General features: G+C 49.7%; 7 protein-coding genes across 7 annotated transcripts; 4 read left to right on the top strand and 3 right to left on the bottom strand.

The window, feature by feature from the left end:
- Positions 1-21: 21 nt before the first annotated feature.
- On the bottom strand, positions 22-8,402 carry N7506_002675 (type I polyketide synthase; the record flags this gene model as incomplete). Its single annotated transcript, XM_056951970.1, has 13 exons — positions 22-2,990; positions 3,045-3,130; positions 3,196-3,257; positions 3,326-3,655; positions 3,703-5,031; positions 5,083-6,100; positions 6,168-6,327; positions 6,385-6,505; positions 6,555-7,091; positions 7,140-7,299; positions 7,358-7,442; positions 7,493-7,841; positions 7,893-8,402. 13 exons carry the CDS (start codon positions 8,400-8,402, stop codon positions 22-24), a joined length of 7,716 nt encoding a protein of 2,571 aa, XP_056815121.1.
- A 1,200-nt stretch (positions 8,403-9,602) lies between these two features.
- N7506_002674 (uncharacterized protein) lies at positions 9,603-10,193 on the top strand (the record flags this gene model as incomplete). Its single annotated transcript, XM_056951969.1, has 1 exon — positions 9,603-10,193. One exon carries the CDS (start codon positions 9,603-9,605, stop codon positions 10,191-10,193), a length of 591 nt encoding a protein of 196 aa, XP_056815120.1.
- Positions 10,194-11,800: 1,607 nt separating this feature from the next.
- Positions 11,801-13,144, top strand: N7506_002673 (pyruvate decarboxylase; the record flags this gene model as incomplete). The annotated part of the gene is made up of 1 exon (XM_056951968.1): positions 11,801-13,144. One exon carries the CDS (start codon positions 11,801-11,803, stop codon positions 13,142-13,144), a length of 1,344 nt encoding a protein of 447 aa, XP_056815119.1.
- A 603-nt stretch (positions 13,145-13,747) lies between these two features.
- Positions 13,748-15,715, top strand: N7506_002672 (uncharacterized protein; the record flags this gene model as incomplete). The annotated part of the gene is made up of 5 exons (XM_056951967.1): positions 13,748-14,102; positions 14,168-14,443; positions 14,503-14,542; positions 14,601-15,310; positions 15,363-15,715. The coding sequence occupies 5 exons, from the start codon at positions 13,748-13,750 to the stop codon at positions 15,713-15,715; spliced, it is 1,734 nt and encodes a 577-aa protein (XP_056815118.1).
- A 109-nt stretch (positions 15,716-15,824) lies between these two features.
- On the bottom strand, positions 15,825-17,017 carry N7506_002671 (metallophosphatase domain-containing protein; the record flags this gene model as incomplete). The annotated part of the gene is made up of 2 exons (XM_056951966.1): positions 15,825-15,876; positions 15,978-17,017. The coding sequence occupies 2 exons, from the start codon at positions 17,015-17,017 to the stop codon at positions 15,825-15,827; spliced, it is 1,092 nt and encodes a 363-aa protein (XP_056815117.1).
- Positions 17,018-17,723: 706 nt separating this feature from the next.
- N7506_002670 (serine/threonine-protein kinase) lies at positions 17,724-19,639 on the top strand (the record flags this gene model as incomplete). The annotated part of the gene is made up of 5 exons (XM_056951965.1): positions 17,724-17,878; positions 17,927-18,732; positions 18,784-18,868; positions 18,918-19,152; positions 19,202-19,639. The coding sequence occupies 5 exons, from the start codon at positions 17,724-17,726 to the stop codon at positions 19,637-19,639; spliced, it is 1,719 nt and encodes a 572-aa protein (XP_056815116.1).
- Positions 19,640-20,091: 452 nt separating this feature from the next.
- On the bottom strand, positions 20,092-20,679 carry N7506_002669 (MGMT family protein; the record flags this gene model as incomplete). The annotated part of the gene is made up of 3 exons (XM_056951964.1): positions 20,092-20,260; positions 20,383-20,509; positions 20,565-20,679. 3 exons carry the CDS (start codon positions 20,677-20,679, stop codon positions 20,092-20,094), a joined length of 411 nt encoding a protein of 136 aa, XP_056815115.1.
- Positions 20,680-20,737: the final 58 nt, after the last annotated feature.

The raw sequence follows: 20,737 nt of genomic DNA, 5'->3' as shown, positions 1-20,737 counted from the left end.
AGATGCTAGCGCGTCTCAAGGTTATTTCTCCGACACCTTCACCAACTTGCTCTTTCTCGCCGCGCTCTGCGCCACCGAGGCCACCGTTGCTCCTCCGATGATCTCGAAGACTCCCAAGTCGGCCTGCAACTCCTTAGAAAACCAACCCCGCAGCTCCACCGCCACAAGCGAGTCCACACCGTATTGATGCAAGGGCTTATTGGCATCAATATCCCCGCTTGCAATGCCCAAAGCGGCCGAAAGCTTGTGAACGAAAAGCTCCATGACAGCGGGATTTGCCTCGGCCAAGGTTTCTGCTTGTAGCAGCGAAGTTGCGCCTCTGCTGCTCGAATGTTCTTGCTGGCCACCATCTTGACTCTCGTCTTCGATGAGATGCTGAACGAGTCGCTCCCTCCTCCATTGATCGTTGCTAGAGACTGCCTGGGATGATAGACCAACGACCACCTGACAGTCCAGTGAAGTGGGGTCGCTGATGCGTGGATCGCAGTAGGTGGAAAGGAGACCATGGACGTGCGCTTCAGTCACTGGAGGAAGTTCGCTTTGCTTGATCCACAATTCGCGGAGTCGAATATCCTCAACAACTGCGCCAGCGAAATCGATCACTCCCAAATTCAAAGAGGTTGCCTTCTCTCCAAGTCCGACCCGGTGTCGAGCCAGCGCGTCTTGGAAAGTGTTTCCGGCCGCGTAGTTGGCTTGTCCGGTGGTTCCCAGAATCCCGGCAATGGAGGACAACATGATAAAGAAGTCCATATCTCGAGGAAGAAGTTCATGCAGGTTCCATGAACCCTGAACTTTAGGACTGATTGACTCCTGCCAGGATTTATGAGATATGCCCTCGAATAGAGCATCTCTCAAGACCATGGCTGCTTGGATGCATCCTTTGATGGGAGGCATACTTGAGCGACATTGCCGCAAAGCGTCCTCAACGGATGCCTTGTTTGAGACATCACATATAGGAGCCGAGACCTTGACGCCCCTTCCTTCAAGATGTTGGATTATATCCTTGCCCTTCTCCGTTTGACCGCCGGATCGAGACAGCAGAAGCAAATGGCGAGCTCCCCGGTCTGCTAGCCAACACACAATGTTTCGGCCAATTCCCCCAGGCCACCGGATACCACAAATGTTGCATTTGAGTCCAAGAAGAAAGCCGGTCTCGTCTTGAGTACAGTCTAAAATCATGTGAGCGACCTCAGAGATACAACTGCAAAGAAAAGAAATTACCTTGACTTGATCGTGCGCACGCATCTCAAGTACCATTTTACCAACATGTTGACCGGTCTGCATGATCCGGAAAGCCTTCTCCATCTCCCCAACACCGTATACGTTGATAGGCTGGGAGGGATGCAATTTGCCTTCTTGGATTGAAGTAAACACCGAATTGAGGGCTGCGGTGCATACAGCTGGTCGCTCAACTGACATGACGGCCAGATCGACACCACTGAATGTGACATTATCCAGGAACTTGAGCATTGGGAGTTTTTGGTTCGAGAGAATGTCTCTTTTTCCAATCTCCAGGAACCTGCCATACGGAGCAATGCATTTCCATGAGGCAAGCAAACTCTCACCTGCTAATGAGTTGAGGATGACATCGACTCCTTTCCCACCTGTCCTGAGTTTGATCATCTTGGAGAACAGTGTGGTTCGGCTAGAGAATATGTTCGATTCGGGAATCTTGTAAACATCCATCAGAAGCTTCCTCTTGCTCTCGGACCCAACCGTTGCAAACACCGTGGCCCCGGCGTTCTTCGCGATTTGGATTGCTGCTTGTCCCGTTCCTCCAGATGCGGAATGGATCAAGACGGTTTCCCCGGACTGAATTCGCGCAACATTGTGCAATGCAATGTATGAAGTAGCAAAGTTGACCGACACCGCAGCCGCATCCGAGAAAGAGATACCAGATGGAATCTTGACGATAGGTCCACTCTCAAGCATGCGGACTGAGGTAGAGAAACAGCCATTGTGCAAACCAACAACAGAATCTCCAACTTGGAATCTCGTACATGCATTGCCAACGCGACTGATAGTTCCGGACCACTCAGATCCAGTGTGGCTGGCTTTCAGTTGTCCAACCGCAATTAACACATCGCGGAAGTTGATCCCAGCACACTCGACTTTGACTTCCACCTCATCTGGCTCGAGAGGAAGATTTGCCGTCTCATCCTCGATGAACTCAAACCCATCAAGGAGCCCGGGAGATGCGGCATTCAAGCTCAATGGAACCTGGCAATCGAAATCCTGGATTTTGGACTGGTGAGAGCTAGCCATGAGACAGATTTCCTCATTCAATGTGTTGGCGGGGAGTACGCGAGGAACATTCAAAACACTTTCGTGTTCAATGTACTCCATGTCCGCATTTTCAGCCGCTGGAGATGATAAATATTTGACCAGATTTACGACGTGATTATATTGACCTTTCGTGAGAGAGGACTGAGGCTCGAGCGACAACAAGTGATGTCTTCTCTTACTGTTCTCCGTCTTCAAAACACGGAACATTCCTTCCGCAAGACGAGACTGAGGCCGAGAGGGGAATATACCTCCACCTTGGTTAACCCATAGGATGTGCTCCGTTGAGGAAAGGAGATTTTGAAGTTGACCAAAGAGCTCAGGCTGGATGTCGGATAAGACAGAGGCCTGCAATTCCAGAAGGATGACTCGAAGCAATGGACCGTTAGGCTGGTATTCCAGAGCCTGTTGAATCGTGGAGCGACGAATTGGGCTTTTGAAGATGGTTTCGAGCTCTTTGACAAGGTGGCCTGTCAGATCCCGCTGAGCAGACTCAGAATCGTTGTAGACGATCTCAATCTCTGGTTCCTGGCAACCTGTCGTTGACTTCTCAACTGCTGTCGAGACTAATATACTGCACTCGTGGCAGACGAGGCCTCCAAAGTCTGGCAAAGAAAGATCCAATCCAGAGAACCCGGCCTCGATTAGCAGTTCGTTCCATTTTTGCTCCGTCACACATGGGCCCATTTCGCGATATGGCTCCGAGCCTATGACAATCAATTTTCGATCATTGCTGTGGGGAATGAGCGGAAGTAACTCACTTGACCACCAATCTTCAGCAAGTCCAGAGATCAATGTTGAACGTTGTTCAGAGGCAGTGATTTCGTACATTAGCAGCTTGCCACCCCTGCATGGCATGTGTCAGATCAACGCGAAAAGTTTCATCGCTTTCTGGGTTTGACAAGAACTTACGGCTTCAGAAGCTTACGAGCATTGCACAATGCCTTCTTGAGGCTTTTGCTCGCATGAAGTGCCTGAAGTGAAAGGTGTCAGCCAACGAGATGTGCACCAGAAGACAAAATGCAGAAACAGTCAAACTCACAAGGCTGGCAACAACCAAATCGTAGGTCCCACATTCAAAGTCCTGGCTGTTGGGGTCCTTCTCGATATCGAGCTTTTTGAAGTTCATTCTACTGGCTTCCGAACGGAATCGATCCTGAGCACCAGCAAAGAAAGAATCGGACGTGTCAGTGTAGTCCCACTGAGCGTACTTTCGATGTCTGCTTTCATTATCAGTCCCCAGCATTTGGATCATGACATCAGTCATGGACCCGGCGCCAGCTTCAATCTCGAGAATCTTCATCCTGGGATTGGAATGAGCCAAAAGGTCAAGATAGCGGTGGAAATGCTTGATGCCAAACGACTCATGGAACTATTTATATGATTAGCGAGGACGCGGATGTGGAGGACGAGACCTACCTCTTCCATGTAGAGCTCTTTCATCTTTTCGCTTTGCAACAGATGATCTGAAGGGGCTGTCTCGCCTGCCAGGAGTTTGAGCAAGTCGCGACCAAAAGTCACAAAGAGAGCCCCGCGATTGTTCCGACTCATCACACGGGATTCGACCTCACGAACGTAACTAGAATCAGCGAGCCTGGCTTTCCAGGTTTCATCGGACAGCCAGAAGCTTGGCTCAGCGAGAAGACTTTGTTGATGCTTCATCCAGTCCACATACTTTTGAAGGTGTGGTTTCGAGAAGTGGATGGCCTGCTCAGATAGAGCTTGAAGTGTTTCAATGACGCGCGACATTATCACGAAATCCAAGTCCCTATACTCGTCTGCGAGATCCGACACGTCACAGGCACCTTGTGTACAAAGGTCTCTCAGATCTGTTTTGGATAGCAGATTGGGATCTGGTTTCCACTCAAATCGATGACAGATGTCTCCAGTTGTTCCTACTGCATTCTGAACACTCTCGGGCTCACTAACAATGCTAGTTCCCAGTCCCTGGACAGACACAAGGGCTTGATTCAGCGGCTCGTCGAGCGCAATGATATCAACAGACGCACCAAGGAAGGTCGACTCCTCACTCTTAGTCGCATATGTCTTCAAAATATTTGATGATGGAGCTTGGAGGAATCTGCTGGAGACCCACAGACTATCAATAGATGTTGGAATTGCGGTTGGAATCTCCTCCGCTTCAGCGTCCACTGTCGTCCAAATCGAGGTTTGCAGAATGGCATCCAGAGTGGTTGGATGGATTGTTTCGCCTGCCGAAGATGAAAACCTTTGCACATCGGCGACTACTTGCGACTGCTGAGGACCAAGTGAGACATATTTCACCAACTGGAAGGCTTCACCATATCCGTAACCCGACTTTTGCAAGCGTTCATACAAAGACGAGCCATTGACCGGTAACGTGCATGCGGTGACTGCTTCCGAGTAGCCTTGAAATTGATTGTTCCACAACTCCTCTTTGTGTCGCTTCTCGATATTGGAGTCAGCGTCGTTCGGAGCATACATAACTTGTATGATTCCTGTACAGTTCTCCGTCCATGCCTCGCTTTCGTATGTGCAAACACGGAACTCAAACCAGCCGGATGATTTGGACTCGAGACCTTTCACGGGTCTCAGAGAGAGACTGGATTCGAGTCCGTGGGCATTGTTGGGGACTCTCATCGCGGCAAGAAACTTGACCTCCTGTGCATTGAACCCGTCGATGATCCTACCTGGCTCCGCAACCTGCTTGGCAGCCTCAATCGCCATGACTAACATGCCTGCGCCGGGATAGAGGATTGAGCCGTCAATCTTTCTTGCTGTTAGGTACCTCGCAAATTTCAGATTGCTCTTTGTTCTTACCTGATGATCTTTGATCCAGGGCATCTCGGAAACACGCAAGAAGTGTCTCCACCGCCTCTCAAAGGGATTACAGCTCGGGTCAGGGACGCCGACCAAATCGTGCCGACCAACCTTTCGAAGGCGGTGATTCTTGCTGATATCACTTTCATGCCAGTATTTAGTCTCATGGTTGAATGGATAGGCTGGCAGGTCTGACAAGGACTTGAGAGTTGTACAACCCTCAGCAGATCCCTGCCCGTTCACCCGCATCAAATCAATTGGATAACCGGCGGCGAACAGATTTCCGAAGACAGAGAACGCAGTATCTACTGCCGAGATGTTTCGCACCAAGAGAGAAAGGTATTCGGTGGGCCTTTGGCTCTGGATGCCTTTGAGAATGTCCTTGCAAGCACCTTGCAGAACAGAATGTGGCCCAACCTCGACGATATGATCTATCGCCCTTGTTCTGCGATGGCTACCGTCCAGTTTCTTGTGGGAATTCGAGCTTGCGCCTCCACAGAGAACAGCAAGTCCATCAGAGAAACGCACTGGAGAAATCATGTTGTTTGCCCAGTGAGAAGACTTGGCGGCCTCTCCCCGTTCAATCCAACGACCCGTGATAGAAGACACCATCTCTGGGCAATCTCTGTGGCCCGGGTAATCGGCTTCCAGTTCTCCCAAAGCTTCAAGGTATCGCCCAGCAATTTCTCGCATTTGGGAGGAATGGTAAGCCAGGTTGACCTTGAGCCTTCGGCAAAATATATTGTCTGCGTCCAACATCAATTTGAGGGCGTCTAGTTGAGTGGCTTCTCCAGTAACAGTCACACTTTTTGGGCTGTTGATGCACCCGACACTTAAATGGAGAACCTCGAACTGATGGGCAGCTTTCTCAATATAGGAGTTTGCATCTTGCTCTGAGAGGGCGACGGCAAGCATGGAGCCCTTGAAATCGCTTGAGTTTTCCAATGTGCTACTGAGGTTGCCTCGGTAGTACGAAACCTTCCAGGCAGACTGCCGATTGATTCCTCGCGCACAGTAACTAGCGGAATTGCAAGTTAGTCACGGCGATCTGGCCAAAAGAGAGAGAGAAAACGGCCATCACTTACGCCGCTGCGACCTCCCCAGAGGAATGACCAAGCACCGCTGCGGGAACCAGATTCAAGAAGCGAAGCAAGTCAACCAAAGCCACTTGCACGATGGTACACAAAATCTGGCTGTACTCGGTCTTATTCACATTGGAGGTAGACTCGCTGCGTTTGAGCTCCTCTAATTAACATGTGTTAGCAGGTTCGCGTCATTCATGAGCTTTGTTCCACTGCATACCAATTGGAGTCCATTCACACCCCAGGGATCGAAGAAACTTGCCGGCCTCCTCGATGCTCTGTAGGAAGACAGGATACACATCCAGCAGTTGGCGACCCATCGCAAACCATTGCGCTCCTTGCTTTATTATTGTCAGCACCATTTCCTTGGGATGGGAAAAGAAAACATACCCCGGAGAAGATCATTGCCATATTTGGTGAAACGCGAGCCTGCGACGCGGGGGCGAACTTTTCGAAAATCGTGGCCCAGGTATTTGACGGGTCGGAGACAACGAAGGTTCTCCATGGATGGTGAGTTCTTCTTGATGCCAATGTATACGCCAAATTATTCAGGAACGCCGGCTCCTGGCTCTCTACAGTCGAAGTGGGAGAGAAATGCGATTCCCATGTCTCTCGAAGACGAGTCACGCCCTTCTCATCTGCCGTCGACCAAACAAGTAGCTTGGGAGATTCATCTGAGCTCTTCTGAACTGATACCCAGCCTGGCTCCCCAGAATCAACATCCTGCACCTCAGAAGCCCCGTGGTCCTTGCACATGGTTGATTGATTAGGGATCATTGAGTTGCAATTACCCTGCAGGTTGTTCAGCTTGAGGTAGTTATAGGCATCATCCAGCACAATGTGCGTATTAGAGCCTCCGTAGCCAAAAGAGCTGACAGATGCACGCCGAAGTCCCTCCGATGGCCAGGGGAGGGCAGTTTGGGGAAACTGGCATTGTTAGAAGCTTTTGGCAAGTATTCAACATTGATGACTTACTTTGATGTTAAAGAAAGAATCGTCTATCCTGGGATTGAGGGTCTGCAGGTTCACGCTGTTGGGGGGAATAATCCCCTTCTCCAAAGCCAAAACAGTTTTAATGACTCCAGCAACACCACTTCCTCCTTCCAAATGCCCGATATTTGATTTTACCGAGCCACTAAATCTGATGTCAGTATATCAAAACTTTCAAGGTTAGGTCTAACCGTCGCACTGACATATACAAGGGGTCGCTGGGTGAGCGATGCTCCCGAAAAATAGATCCGATCGCTTTGACTTCGATGGGGTCTCCGACAGCGGTTCCTAAACAATATTAGCGAGTATCCCAAGTTGAAATGACAATTATAACTAACCCGTTCCATGCGCCTCGAAATACCGCGTGGCTGCCATGTCTAGTCCTTCTTTCCGGTATGTGTCTTGAATCAATTGAGCTTGAAGCTCAGGACTTGGTTGTGTGATACCGGGAGTTCGTCCATCCTGATTTGACGCCGAAGCCCGAATAACAGATCGGATGGTATCTCCATCGCGCAAGGCATCTGCTAGGGGCTTTATGACAAGAACACCAACTCCTTCGCCGCGAGCATACCCATTTCCGCGGGAGTCAAAGCTGTGACATCTACTATCTTTTGAAAGAAGGCCCAAGTTGTCCATCATGAGAGTGGTTTCCAGTGAAAGAAGAATGTTACTTCCAACAGCCAAGCCCTAAATAATTCGCTCAGCTGGGTTCTCACTCCGGTCCTTTCTCATACATACCATGGTAGAGTCCCCACTCCAGATAGATTGACAAGTCATGTCAAGAGCCATCAAGCTGCTTGAGCATGCGGTGTCAATTGCAGCACTGGGGCCAACTAGGTCAAAGAACCAACTGACACGGTTTGGTACCATGTTAGAAGTTGTTCCCGTTATGTCCCATTTCTGAAGATATTGTGGGTCCTTCACGTTCAGCATGAGGTAGTCATGGCCGGTCGAACCAGCGAATACACAGGTCTTTGATTTTGCGATGTTCTTCATGGTCAAACCAGCATTCTCTAGTGCCCGATAGGCAGCTTCCAGAACAAGTCGCTGTTGAGGCTCCATGGCCTCGGCCTCCGCAGCCGTGATTGAAAAGAACGGGGCATCGAAAAGACCGAGATCCTCAGTCATGAAATGACCCCCACGCATAGACAAGGTGTCAAGCCGACTTGTGTCTGGGTTGTGATAGGCGTCGATATTCAAGCGGTCTGGTGGAAATTCCGTTGAAGCACATCGTCCTTCCACTAGCATATTCCAGAATGATTCTGGAGATACAGCATCTTGTGGGAATTTTAGTGACAGCCCAACAACCGCTAATGGGGAATTTCTTTGCTCTGAGGTTGACATATTGCTACTGCCGAAGCTCGAGAGATAGCCGGCGGATGAAAACAAAGAAAGCTATCCTCGCAATGATGCTTAGGTTGAAATTGAAACGTGACCCAGATCAGACTTTGTCATTCTCCTGCAATACAATTTGACTGAGTAACGTAGTACTTGCTAGCCTGCATAATCCACTATGTACGTATCACTTGATCTAGGTGGCGGTGGGTTGTAATGCACCTCCGCTGTGTGCCTCATGCACGGGCTCCATCAGAGGTAAGACAGACAATATGATAGATAAGGCGTCCTATAGCCGGCTAAATACTACGTGTCTCTATAAGTTGCCACTTGGCCATATTAATGGGTTAAAGCTGAACAGTGGGGAATGTACTCGGTATAGCGGTGTAAATGCAATATGCCCTTAAGGCGATCAAATCTGACCGGATTTAGCCGAAATATCAACATTCAAACTCAATCGAAGTCAGCTCAGCTCCGCCACTTCAGCTGCCGTGTAAACCTTGGAAGCACCTTGGGCTGCAATAAGCACAATCTGACCCCACCAGGGCACAGATGAATCCAGACTAGTGGGAGTACCAACGAAAAGAAAGCTAATGACCCCATAATAAAAGCATGTGCATACAATCGATCCACTACTTCGCATTTGAAGAGGCTAGTCAGCGATCTACGCTAGATGGATCTTACACGCCGGAACTTCGGGCGAGAATTGTCTGGTTCCCAAAAACGAAGCGTTCTTGGAGCAAGCTCTTGAGCGGGAAACGAACAAAAGAATCAAATATTGAAAAGACATTCAGCGCATCACTATATACAAACATGCGCTTCCTGTGGTAAATATCTCACAATATATTTCAAAACCGCGCTAATCAAGATGTTAGCTTCCATGGAATCGGCACAAATTCCGAGGTAAGGCCATTTCCGATCCCTTTAATATTTATCTACGGAACAAGTGTTGATCACAAACATCCCGAGCAATCAGACGTTCAAGCAACAAACTGGTAAATTAGCTACACCATGATGATTGAGATATGCTAATCCGCAGTTGAAGCTGCCATCAGATATGAACTCGGGGATAGCCACAACTATGACTTTGTTGACGGAACTTTGCCCTGGGAAATGGACAAAGGTTTGAGCTTGAAGATAGAATTGATTCATATCGAAGCTAACACCACAATAGAGATGAAACAGTTTGTGCTCCCTGAAGAGCCAACGTTTGCCTACTGCACTCCCACCGTGCCGGAAACTTGTATGAAAGCCGTCAAGGATCTGGACAAGTATTTAGAGACGGAAGAGCCCTACGATGGTGTCATTGGATTCAGCTTGGGTGCAACCTTCATATTGTCATGGATGGTGAAGAAAATCCAAGAAAAAAAGCAGGGTCAGTCCGCAGAGCTACCCTTCAAAGTCGGCATCTTTTTCTCCAACGCAGGTCGGCTCTTGGAATACAATGATACAATCGAGCAATCCGTGACCCCCTTGGATCTTGCTGAGATTGATGGAATCATCGACATACCAACGGCCCACATTTGGGGTACTAGAGACCCCGACCAGCTGAATGCTCAACTGGCGAGCCAGGCCTGCGATGAAGATACTAGATCCGTTTTCGTTCACGAAAGAGGACATGAAGTCCCGATGTCTCCCGAGAATGTGATATCGGCAGCCAAAGTCATAAACAGGGCGATTACAAGGGCCCAGGGCTTTGTTTGAGCGGTTTTACAATGTAACCCGAGATTTCAAGAATGAGAACAGAGAAAAATCTCAACTTTGAGAATTATTTGACCAAGCACCCGTTGACTCCGTAAGCCCGGCCTAGCTAAAACCTTTGCATTAAGCCAACCTCTGAATCTCATACCACAGTTGTTGTGGATTAGTTTGATAGGATGAAAACAATGGAGGAGTATTTCCAATGTTGGTGCTTATTTTGTTTGTAATTAAATTCTACCTAGTGCTTACTCAAAAAAGGGCTTAAAGACCACAACAAAGCTAGGGCGTGAGGAGTATAAAGCTACAACCTACGGAGTAGACGAAGCTGAAATAAACATTTACCCATTTTACGACTTCTACTAGACAGGTAAGAGCTACATAAGAGACTGAGCTACCGTCTTTGATACGATATGTTTCATTTGGGGGCCTGAAGCCTGGAACCCATGCTTTGCCCGTGCCCGCGTCAGTGAGCAATTAGCTTGGCAATGATAGCTGGGTGTACTTTGAAGACCAGGCTTGCTCCGTACAGCATCCCTGGAAAACCTTCCTATTTCAACTTTATACTTTTTTTGATCAAGGAAAATTGGATTCGCGGCAATACGGAACGTCGCTTCAAAAGCCCGCTGCAATCAAGCTGGCATCGAGCGACCCACACACATAGGGAAAAGGGCCCATACAACCGACCACATATTGATGCTTATTTGTCTAGACTGAGTCTTCTCAACATACGTGGAGCCATATGCTAATACCGAAAATTTGGTCGGGTCTCCATGGTGTGCTTTTTTTTTCTCGTTCGTTTCCCTTACGCGTTGCTAGTCAGCTCCTGATCCGGAGAAGATCGAAGATGCATGATCTTACATTGCTCTTTGGGGTGCATAAGAGGGCCCAGCGAATAAAGCAAGGGGACAAATTACACAACGGATACTCCGTGTGTTGAATCGATGGGATTCATCACTTCTGAACTTTCAGTTTCTGCATTTGGCTCTCATTTCTGTATTACGCAGTGCTCCGTACTCCGCAGATGAGCTCGGATATTTTCCTCAGCTTATTTCTATATCTTATCTTGGGAGAAAAAAGGGATTTCCCTGTAGGTCAGTATTAGCCTGAAAATCGACAGTGCAGAGCCAGGCGATCAACAGGACGCCTGCGGGTCCATAAAATCCAAGCATAAATAGTAATACCACATCTAACTTGGTCCAGATCAACTATACACTGCCATTGCTAGAATATTAAGGTATCTTTGGTAGATAAAATGGCCGTCGAAAGGGAAGCCATCGATCTCTTTGAGCATCTATGCATGCAAATCAAAAATATCGGTATCGACTCAGTTCACGGAGTACCCGGTGAGCGATTGATCCCTAACCGTATCATCACATAATGATTTATGACTGACAGTGAGATAAAGGTGACTTCAACTTGGTTGCTCTGGACTATGTCGAAAAGTGTAACCTACAATGGGTCGGAAACTGCAATGAACTCAATGCCGGTGTGGATTTCACTCATATTCCTGCTCAATGATATGAAATGAGCTAATCAGATCCTTGAATTCTATAGGATATGCTGCGGATGGATATGCACGCGTCAATGGAATATCAGCATTAATGACCGTGATGGGAGTAGGCGAGCTATCCGCATTGAACGCCATAGCTGGTGCCTTTGCGGAGTACGTTCCCATCATCCATGTCATTGGAAAACCAAGCAGAGAAGCACAGAAGAACAAATTGTGTGTACACCATAGCCTGGGAGATGGCCAATTCGACGTGTTTGAAGAAATGAGCCGCAAGGTGTCTTGCCTGACTGTCAGCATCGACGATGTCCAGACGGCGCCAGCACTGATTGACGAGGCTATACGATCTTGCTGGGTCCAGAGTCGGCCTGTTTCAATCTACATTCCCTGTGATATGTTCCGTCTTCCAATACCTTGTCATACATTGCGCAAACAGCCAATGTTGAGCCGAGAATTGCCACTCGACAACGTTCGCGCATTCGAGCAGCTGGTAGACATGGCGACGAAAGAAATTCGGCAAGCGACCAACCCAGTCATCCTGGTCGGTGGATATGGAATACAGAATGGAGCAAAGCAGGAGCTCGAAGACTTCTTGAACCAAGTCCGCTTTCCTCTGTTTGCCGCCGGCTCAGGGCTGGCAATGGTTGATTCCAGGCTTCCTCACTATATTGGGCTATATGTGGGCTCATGCTCTAGTCCGCAAGCTTCGAAGATAATGGGTTCCGCGGATCTGGTAATTTGCATAGGAAACATTCAGTCTGATCTCAGTACTTCCGGGTTTAGCGGATTTGTCGATCATTCGAAGTTGATTGAGATCGAGAGGACAAAATCTCAGGTCAAGGGCCGGGTCTTTGAAAGAGTGCATGTCAACAACGTGCTCAAAGCGCTAACATCAAAACTATGCACATCCTCACATCTTGCCATTAGACATGTATGTGTCGATAGCAGTCTACACAGTGGGGTAACCAAAGGTGTTGCTCAAATTGAGACATCGGTTACTTCAGTGGGACAGGAAACGATGCTCAAATCCGGGCTACGACTTTTGAAAAGCATTCAGAGCTCTGTCAATCCGTTCCAATATTTTTGGACGAAGGCCACACACGAGACTGACTATGCCGTTGAAAAGTCAAACCTAATCACACATGACTGGCTCTGGACGAGCTTGGGGAAATGGCTTCGAGCTGGTGACATCATATTAACAGAAACAGGTACTTCAAGTTTTGGAATATGGAATACCACCATGCCGCCTGACAGTATCTTCATGGCCCAGTACCTCTGGTCGAGCATTGGCTACACAGTAGGAGCCTGTCAAGGAGCAGCCCAGGCCGCTCGGGACTCAGCCAACGCCCAAAGACGCACCATCCTCTTCATTGGAGATGGCAGTCTTCAATGTGGATGCCAAGAGCTAAGCACTATCATTCGACAAGGACTCAAGCCAATCATGTGAGCAATAGATCTGACGCCCAACCCACAGATCGAAATTGGGCTGCTAACTCGTGAATCTGACAGATTCGTTATATGCAACAATGGCTACACCGTCGAGCGACTGATCCACGGTGAAAAGCAGATCTACAACGACATCCAGCCATGGAATCATCGACTCCTCCCTGCAGTGTTTGGTGCAGCGCCAGATACATATCAGACCCACCGTGTCGAAACAACAGCTGAACTCGACGCATTGTGGCGTTGTAAAGATTTCACCGACTGTTCAGTTCTGCAAGTAAGGGAATTCGTTACCAAATTTGAGAACCGAGATCTGACAACGTGCAGCTTGTCGAATTGTGCGTCGCACAAGATGATGCGCCATCGAACCTAGTTGCATTAGCGCGATCACTGCATGAGCGGAACGCCTAATCTTGCCGCCCCTTGCTCGGCCCTCCCGATCTAGACTTAGAGCATAATTCCTTCTTTTTGTTTTCATCTTCAGTGTGACCGTAGTCATGCCGCCACGTAAACCTAGATCTAAAATTTTTGTTTCACCATTGCCACCGTAAATTGTATACAGCCCGCTATCTCCAAGATTAGTTCGAGAAACGACGCAATCCCCAACATGGACTCATCTTGTGCTGTTGTAAAAGGACCTACCGAGTCCCCACTCTGGCTTTCGACCACTGTGGGTGATATTGTCAATAAACAAGCAGCAAAGTTCGGCTCGAAGGAAATCGCCGTTTTCCCATGGCAAGGCGTTCGACTTTCATATGCCGAGCTTGCCGAGCGAGGGAAATTGGTAGCCAGAGCTTTGCTCCATGTCGGCGTCAGATCCAACGATTGTGTTGCTATTCTGGCTGGGAATCGATCGGAATACCTTGAAGTTGCTGTCGGTGGTGCGCTGATCGGGTGTTCGGTTCTGGTGCTTCATACCACATACAAGCCATGGGAGCTTCAGAATGCGTTGGAGAAGACAAGTACGTTAATCCACAAGATGCATAGCTCTCTTGACGTTTCAACTAACTGAGCTTGTGGGTTCCAGAATGTCGTGCTCTGTTTCTCGCGTCCTGTATTGGAACTCGTAGCATGAATCAGCACTTCGAGCTTTTATGTTCCCCTGCCACACGTTCTGTGTTGGCCGGGCTGGTTCGAATCATTACCCTCGGCGATGGGCCATGTCTTGAACAAACGGCGTTGAACGAGGATTATGAAAGCTTTCTCTCGTCTGCACCCTGTACTCCAGAGTCGGATACTTTATATGATACAGCCATTGGGTCGGTTCAGGCATCAGACGTGGCGAGTTTGCAATTCACATCTGGTAAGCACAACCCGACTCGTTCATCTCCAATTCAAAGATCGACACTGATATCAGACTAGGCACAACTGGCGCGGCCAAAGCATCGATGCTGACCCATGTGTGAGTCTCAACCTTGTTCTTCCTCAATGCACCCCGTCGATTCTGACGTTGATAACAGGAATATTCTCAACAACGCACGTTTTGTCGGAGATAACCTCCGGCTAACAGAAGAGGATATCATCTGCTGCCCACCTCCACTGTTCCACTGTTTTGGACTTGTGATGGGCTTCCTCGCATGTCTCATCCACGGCTGTACAATCGTATACCCCTCAGACCACTTTGACGCTGATGTTGTCCTCGACTCAATCGTGGAGGAAAAATGCACGGCACTCTATGGCGTCCCAACAATGTTCATCGCCGAACTGGAAGCCAACCAAGCCCGAAAGCGCAACATCCAAAGCCTTCGCAAAGGCCTAGCAGCAGGATCGGTGGTCCCGCTAACCCTCATGAACAAGCTCAAAGATCAAATGGGCATCGAAACAGTGCTGATCGCGTACGGGATGACCGAAACTAGCCCCGTCACCTTCATGTCAAAGTTTGAAGACCCCGTTGAGATGCGTGTTGCGACTGTCGGGCGGATCATGCCTCACACATCAGCCAAGGTTGTTGATAAAGCGGGTCGTGTATTGGATAAGGGTGAGAGGGGCGAGCTTTGCACATCTGGCTATGTGCTTCAGCGAGGGTATCTAGACGATGAGGCGAAAACGAATGAAGTGATGAAGCGGGACGAAGATGGTGTTTTGTGGATGCACACGGGGGATGAAGGGATGATTGATGATCTTGGATATTGCCATATCACTGGACGAATCAAGGATATTATCATTCGCGGTGAGTGAGCCGGATTGGATTTTCCAACTGCGAGTGTATCTGACAAAACCAGGTGGTGAGAATATCTTCCCCGTTGAGATAGAAGAGCGGCTACTGGGGCACCCTTCGATCGCAGAGGCATGCGTGGTTGGCACCCCGGATCGGAAATATGGCGAAGTGGTAGGATGTTTCCTCAAGGCGTCGGAGGGGACGATATGCAGGCCCGGGCTGCAGGAGATCCAGGACTGGGTGATGTCTAGTATGGGATGGTCTCGCACACCCCAGGTGGTCTTTTGGGTAGGTCCAGATGGGATATGCCTTGACTTCCCCAAGACGGGCAGTGGCAAGCATCAGAAGCATTTGTTGCGGGAATTGGCCGCTGGTTATTGCAAAACACATTCAGTGGGTGTTCGCAACGATCAATAGCTCATCCATCCTTTCCCTTGTGGCGGGAGCATTGCGAGTATATGTTTGCGAAATTTTCAAGGGTTGGAGTTGAAGAGTCTCCAAATCATCCAATATAAGATTAAATATATCACATACCATCAAAGCCTGGTCCAAAGACCTTCGGCATAGGTATAGCTTTTCTAAATACAGCCAAACCGAAACCAACGGCATTACTGCGTATACACAGGGATTACAAATTAAACACCCTAGGGGGTTCCCCAATCGCCCGGTATCGCCATACATACAAGCGGCGTTTACCATCCACCCACCGCCTCTGTTCTCGCCGCCCCATACGTGGGCCCAGATGACACCCAGGATGCCGTACCCGACGACCCGGGCAGCGTCTACCCACGCAGTGAGGTCGAAGAGGTCGCGCAGGAAGCCTGCTAGCGAGGCGAGGCGAGTCAGTCGAGCCCGACAGCGGCGGGAGGCACATAGTCTCTCCCAGGCAAGCTGGGCTTCATCCCAAAACACCGGTTCTTGGCCGGCGCCGTGGTGGACGTGGCCGAAGACGTGCAGCGCCGGGCGGACGCGCCATGACTCTGCTAGCAAATTGGGACAGCCGATTGAGTAGATGGGAGAGAGGTCTAAGTGAGACTGCGGTGGTGTGTGAGTGACCAAGATGTCCGTTTCCTGGGGTACGGTGCCGGACCAAGCGTCATGTTGCGGAGGGTAGGTGAAAGCGTGTTCGGGGCCGAATGGGACGATGGCAGGGATCTGAGGGGCACCGTAGATGGTGAGAGCACGAGAGCGGGCGCTGGTCAAAGGGGTTGTTGGCGAGGGCGCGGAGGTGTCCTTAAAGGAGAGTGTGACGGCGGAATGTTGCAGATAATGGACATCGCCCCAATCGATGCGGGAGTTCAGGTCAAGGGAGTGCACCGAGGCAGCGGAGGAGACAGCTGCAAAGGAACTGGAAGAGTCGCGGTCCTCGTCTAGGCGCGAACGCACGTCGAAGTAGCTATCGTGGTTTCCGCCAATAGCGATTTTGTGGGGATGGGGAAGGCTTCGAAGCCAGTCGACCGTGGCCTGGATCTCTCGCACTGAGCCATCATTGCAGAGGTCACCTGCATGGATGAGCAGGTCCCCCTCTGGCACCTCGGGCCATTCGAGGGTGTGGGTGTCGGAGATGCAGACGACGCGGATGGGTTGGGCCTCCGGGGGCGGTAATCTAGGAGGACCACGCAAGCGGAGGAGGACCTGGTGTACGGGATAGAGCAGAGCGACAAGGGGAGAGGCGACAAAGTAGTGGTGGATGGGACGGCGGTCGAATGGGCTGGCCATGGTTGTTGCGATGAGGAATCCACCGGAGCTTTAAGTTAAAAAAGGGAGTTGCGGGGATTGGTGACATCAGATCCGACTGACAGGTACTTACATCGAATACTATACTGTAGACTGTACTTAGTTAGTGAGATTATTTCCAATGTTCGAATATTTTCAATATTAAATATTCATATTAGATGAGATGAGATCGAATGAAAGTCGAATAAAAAGAGTTGAGTATAGCGACTTCATACGTGTACAGAGTAGATGTACACCTCATAGCGCTGAAAGTCACTCTTTACTTTCTCTTTACTACTCTTCCTACTCATTTCTCTTTTACAAAGTACGCCCAAATATACACAATAAGACCCTCACTATAGGATGTTTATTTAATCTCTCGATGCGGCGACCATCGCCACCAGGCTGCTTGCGGAAAACATCATATCGCTCTCCCAAACCGATTTAATTCAGAGTGGGCTTTTTTTCTTTTTGATCGGCGCTCTGGACTTCTTGTTTCCGTGACCATTTTCGCCTCTGTCACTGCCCCCTTCACGGAACATTTTCCTATTTTTGTTTTAGTTTGTTCATCTCTTTTTTTTTTGCGAAACGGAGAATTGCAGGTTCATCTCAAAGTGCGCCCCTCATCCACCGCTTAACTTTCCGCTGGGCCAACCAAAAGCCCGTGTGCCCCGCCCTCTCTCAGCTTGACCTTCCAAATCTCCACATCATGGAGGGAGTCGATCTCACCAAGACAATACTCAACAAAGGCAAACAAATGGCAAACGTGGCGGCAACGGCTGCCAATGGCAATGGAGGCAAGAAACGAAGAAAGGGAACCGACTTGAAACCTATTCTGACCAACGAAGGAAACCCTGCAGAATCGTATGTGCCGCTGTTTTGGATCGCCCGATTCAAGCGCTAACTGAGCAGCACCGGTGCCGTACCCTCCAAGACGTCCGCCTCGCGTTCCTCCTCCTCCTCATCCGGCGAAGAGCTGGAAGCCACCGCCGAGGAAGAAGACTCCGAAGATTATTGCAAGGGTGGCTATCATCCGGTCGCGGTCGGCGAAACATACAACAACGAGCGCTATGTGATCGTGCGCAAGCTGGGTTGGGGCCATTTCTCCACCGTCTGGTTGTCGCGGGACACCACCACCGGTAAACACGTCGCACTGAAGGTCGTTCGTTCCGCCGCCCACTATACCGAGACTGCGATCGATGAAATCAAACTCCTCAGCAAGATCGTCCAAGCGAAGCCCTCTCACCCGGGTCGGAAGCATGTCGTCAGTCTGTTGGATTCCTTCGAACACAAGGGACCCAATGGCGTGCACGTCTGTATGGTGTTTGAGGTTCTGGGCGAGAACCTGCTGGGGCTCATCAAACGGTGGAACCACCGTGGCATCCCCATGCCTTTAGTGAAGCAGATCACAAAGCAGGTACTGCTGGGATTAGACTATCTCCATCGGGAGTGCGGCATTATCCACACGGACCTGAAGCCGGAGAACGTGCTGATCGAGATCGGAGATGTGGAGCAAATCGTCAAGGCGCACGTCCAGGAGGAAGCCAAGAAAGAAGCCAAAGAGGATAATAGGAACGGCAGAAGACGCAGACGCACGTTGATCACGGGCAGTCAGCCTCTTCCAAGCCCGCTTAACACCAGCTTCAGCAGCTTTGACTTTAAACACAGCTCATCCAACTCCCACAGCAGTCTCAATCAGATGGTCAACGAATCTTCATGTGAGTTTCCGCGTTGCGCCCATGAATGCGCTTCAACTGACTCTCCTCCAGCAAGTAACGCAGACCAGCCCTCCATGAAAGACCTACTTGGCGTGAAAGAGGAAGACGAGAAGCAAAACCAGCGGGAGAAGACTGCGTACGTTGTTCCCTACCGTTGACAAGCTCACTATCTAATGCATGCGCAGTGACCTGCTAGAACGAGAGGTCTCTGGAATTTCCCTAGATAAGCCTCCCCCACAGTCAGTCGAAGAAGCAATCGACGCAAACATCATCTCCGTCAAGATCGCCGATCTCGGCAATGCCTGCTGGGTCGGCCACCACTTCACAAACGACATTCAAACCCGCCAATACCGCTCACCCGAAGTCATCCTGGGTTCCAAGTGGGGAGCCAGTACCGATGTGTGGAGCATGGCTTGCATGGTAAATACCGCTCATAATGCATTGCGAACAAATATGCTGACAATTCCAGGTCTTCGAACTCATCACAGGTGACTACCTCTTCGACCCACAATCAGGAACGAAATACGGCAAGGACGACGATCACATCGCGCAGATCATCGAGTTGCTCGGTCCATTCCCCAAAGCCATTTGCATGAACGGCAAATGGTCTAACGAGATCTTCAACCGCAAGGGTGAATTGCGCAATATCCACCGTCTCCGCCACTGGGCTCTCCCCGACGTTCTACGGGAAAAATACCACTACTCAATGGAAGAAGCTTTGCGAATCAGCGAATTGCTTCTTCCGATGCTTGACCTCTCACCCGAAAGGCGAGCCAATGCGGGTGGTATGGCCTCCCACGAGTGGGTGAAGGACACGCCCGGCATGGATGGGATTGATCTTGGGATTACACCTGGCACTCGTGGTGAAGGGATCGAAGGCTGGGCGCTTGAGGTGAAGAAGCGATGAGCGCATTTGTTCTAGTCTAGATTTTTTTCACGGGCTTTTATTCCCATGCCCTTATGGCTATGATGTGAGTTAACGATCTTTTTCTTTCCCATTTTCCACTTATGCTTCGATGCTGGTTGGTTCTATGTCTTTTGATCGCACTTTCTTCCTTTTGGTAGTTTGGGGCGGGTGTTTATTTGCGTTTCTCGTATGTCTCTGTTTGTCCTTTGACCCTGTTGCCTAGGCTTTTTTTCTGTCATCCATAGACTCTGGTCCGATTTTCCATTGATCTCGAGGAGACTATTCCCTCTTTCGTCTTGTGTTATCTTGTGCCATCTCTTGTAGGCCTGAGGGCCTGGTAATGTCATAGCTGTGGATGAGATGTATGGGCTCCTCGCTTTGATCCCGCTGTGGTCGTGATAGGAGGGCCTTTGCCATGATGCATGTTGTGCGCTGTATCAAGGTATGACCTGTCATGTTGCGCTCTTTTCGCTCTCGTCCTCGTTTTCCTCGCTTGGGAGATGGCTGGGGAACCACCCATACTGGGCCAGGCTGACATACATTTCTCCCATACTGTCTGTGGTGACTTCGACGCCTTCTGACTGGAGAGATTCAGCTTGGCGCTGCGCACTGCCGGGTCCACTGCGTTCAACGTCAGCCACGAGTGCGGGGATGCTTGCTGCGTTCTGGACTGTTTCTTCATAGATTACTTCGTACACAGTTCCACGAGCGCAATCTGGGTTATAGTGGTTGAAAAGACCTACCGATGCGATATCATCCCCTTCGAGTTGATGACTCGCTGCCAGGGCACGGTGTCATTGTTAAAATGCGCGCCAGACTCCACCGGTGGAAGAACTTTGAGACAAACTCCGACTTGACGTGGCCGTTGAGCTGGATTTCCAAATCAATTCAGTATTTCTATAGAGTCCAGAACATCATTCCATACGTTCACCGAGTAGTCGAGCGATATGGCCGTAAGAAGTCACTTTGCCTCGGGGGATCTCTTGGATCGCCGCGTATACGGCATTGGCCCACCACTCTGCTTCCTCAGACCTAGGCATGCTGCAGCGGGAGTAACAAAGAAATGCAAATAAGATTTTGGGCGACAAATCAGTTGTC

The sequence above is a fragment of the Penicillium brevicompactum genome (genome assembly GCF_028827555.1).
Source record: "Penicillium brevicompactum strain IBT 35665 chromosome Unknown utg000001l_segment0_segment1, whole genome shotgun sequence".
Taxonomy (NCBI): domain Eukaryota; kingdom Fungi; phylum Ascomycota; class Eurotiomycetes; order Eurotiales; family Aspergillaceae; genus Penicillium; species Penicillium brevicompactum.
The sequence above is the reverse complement of the archived record's forward strand: the minus strand, read 5'-3'. Positions and strand labels throughout refer to the sequence as shown.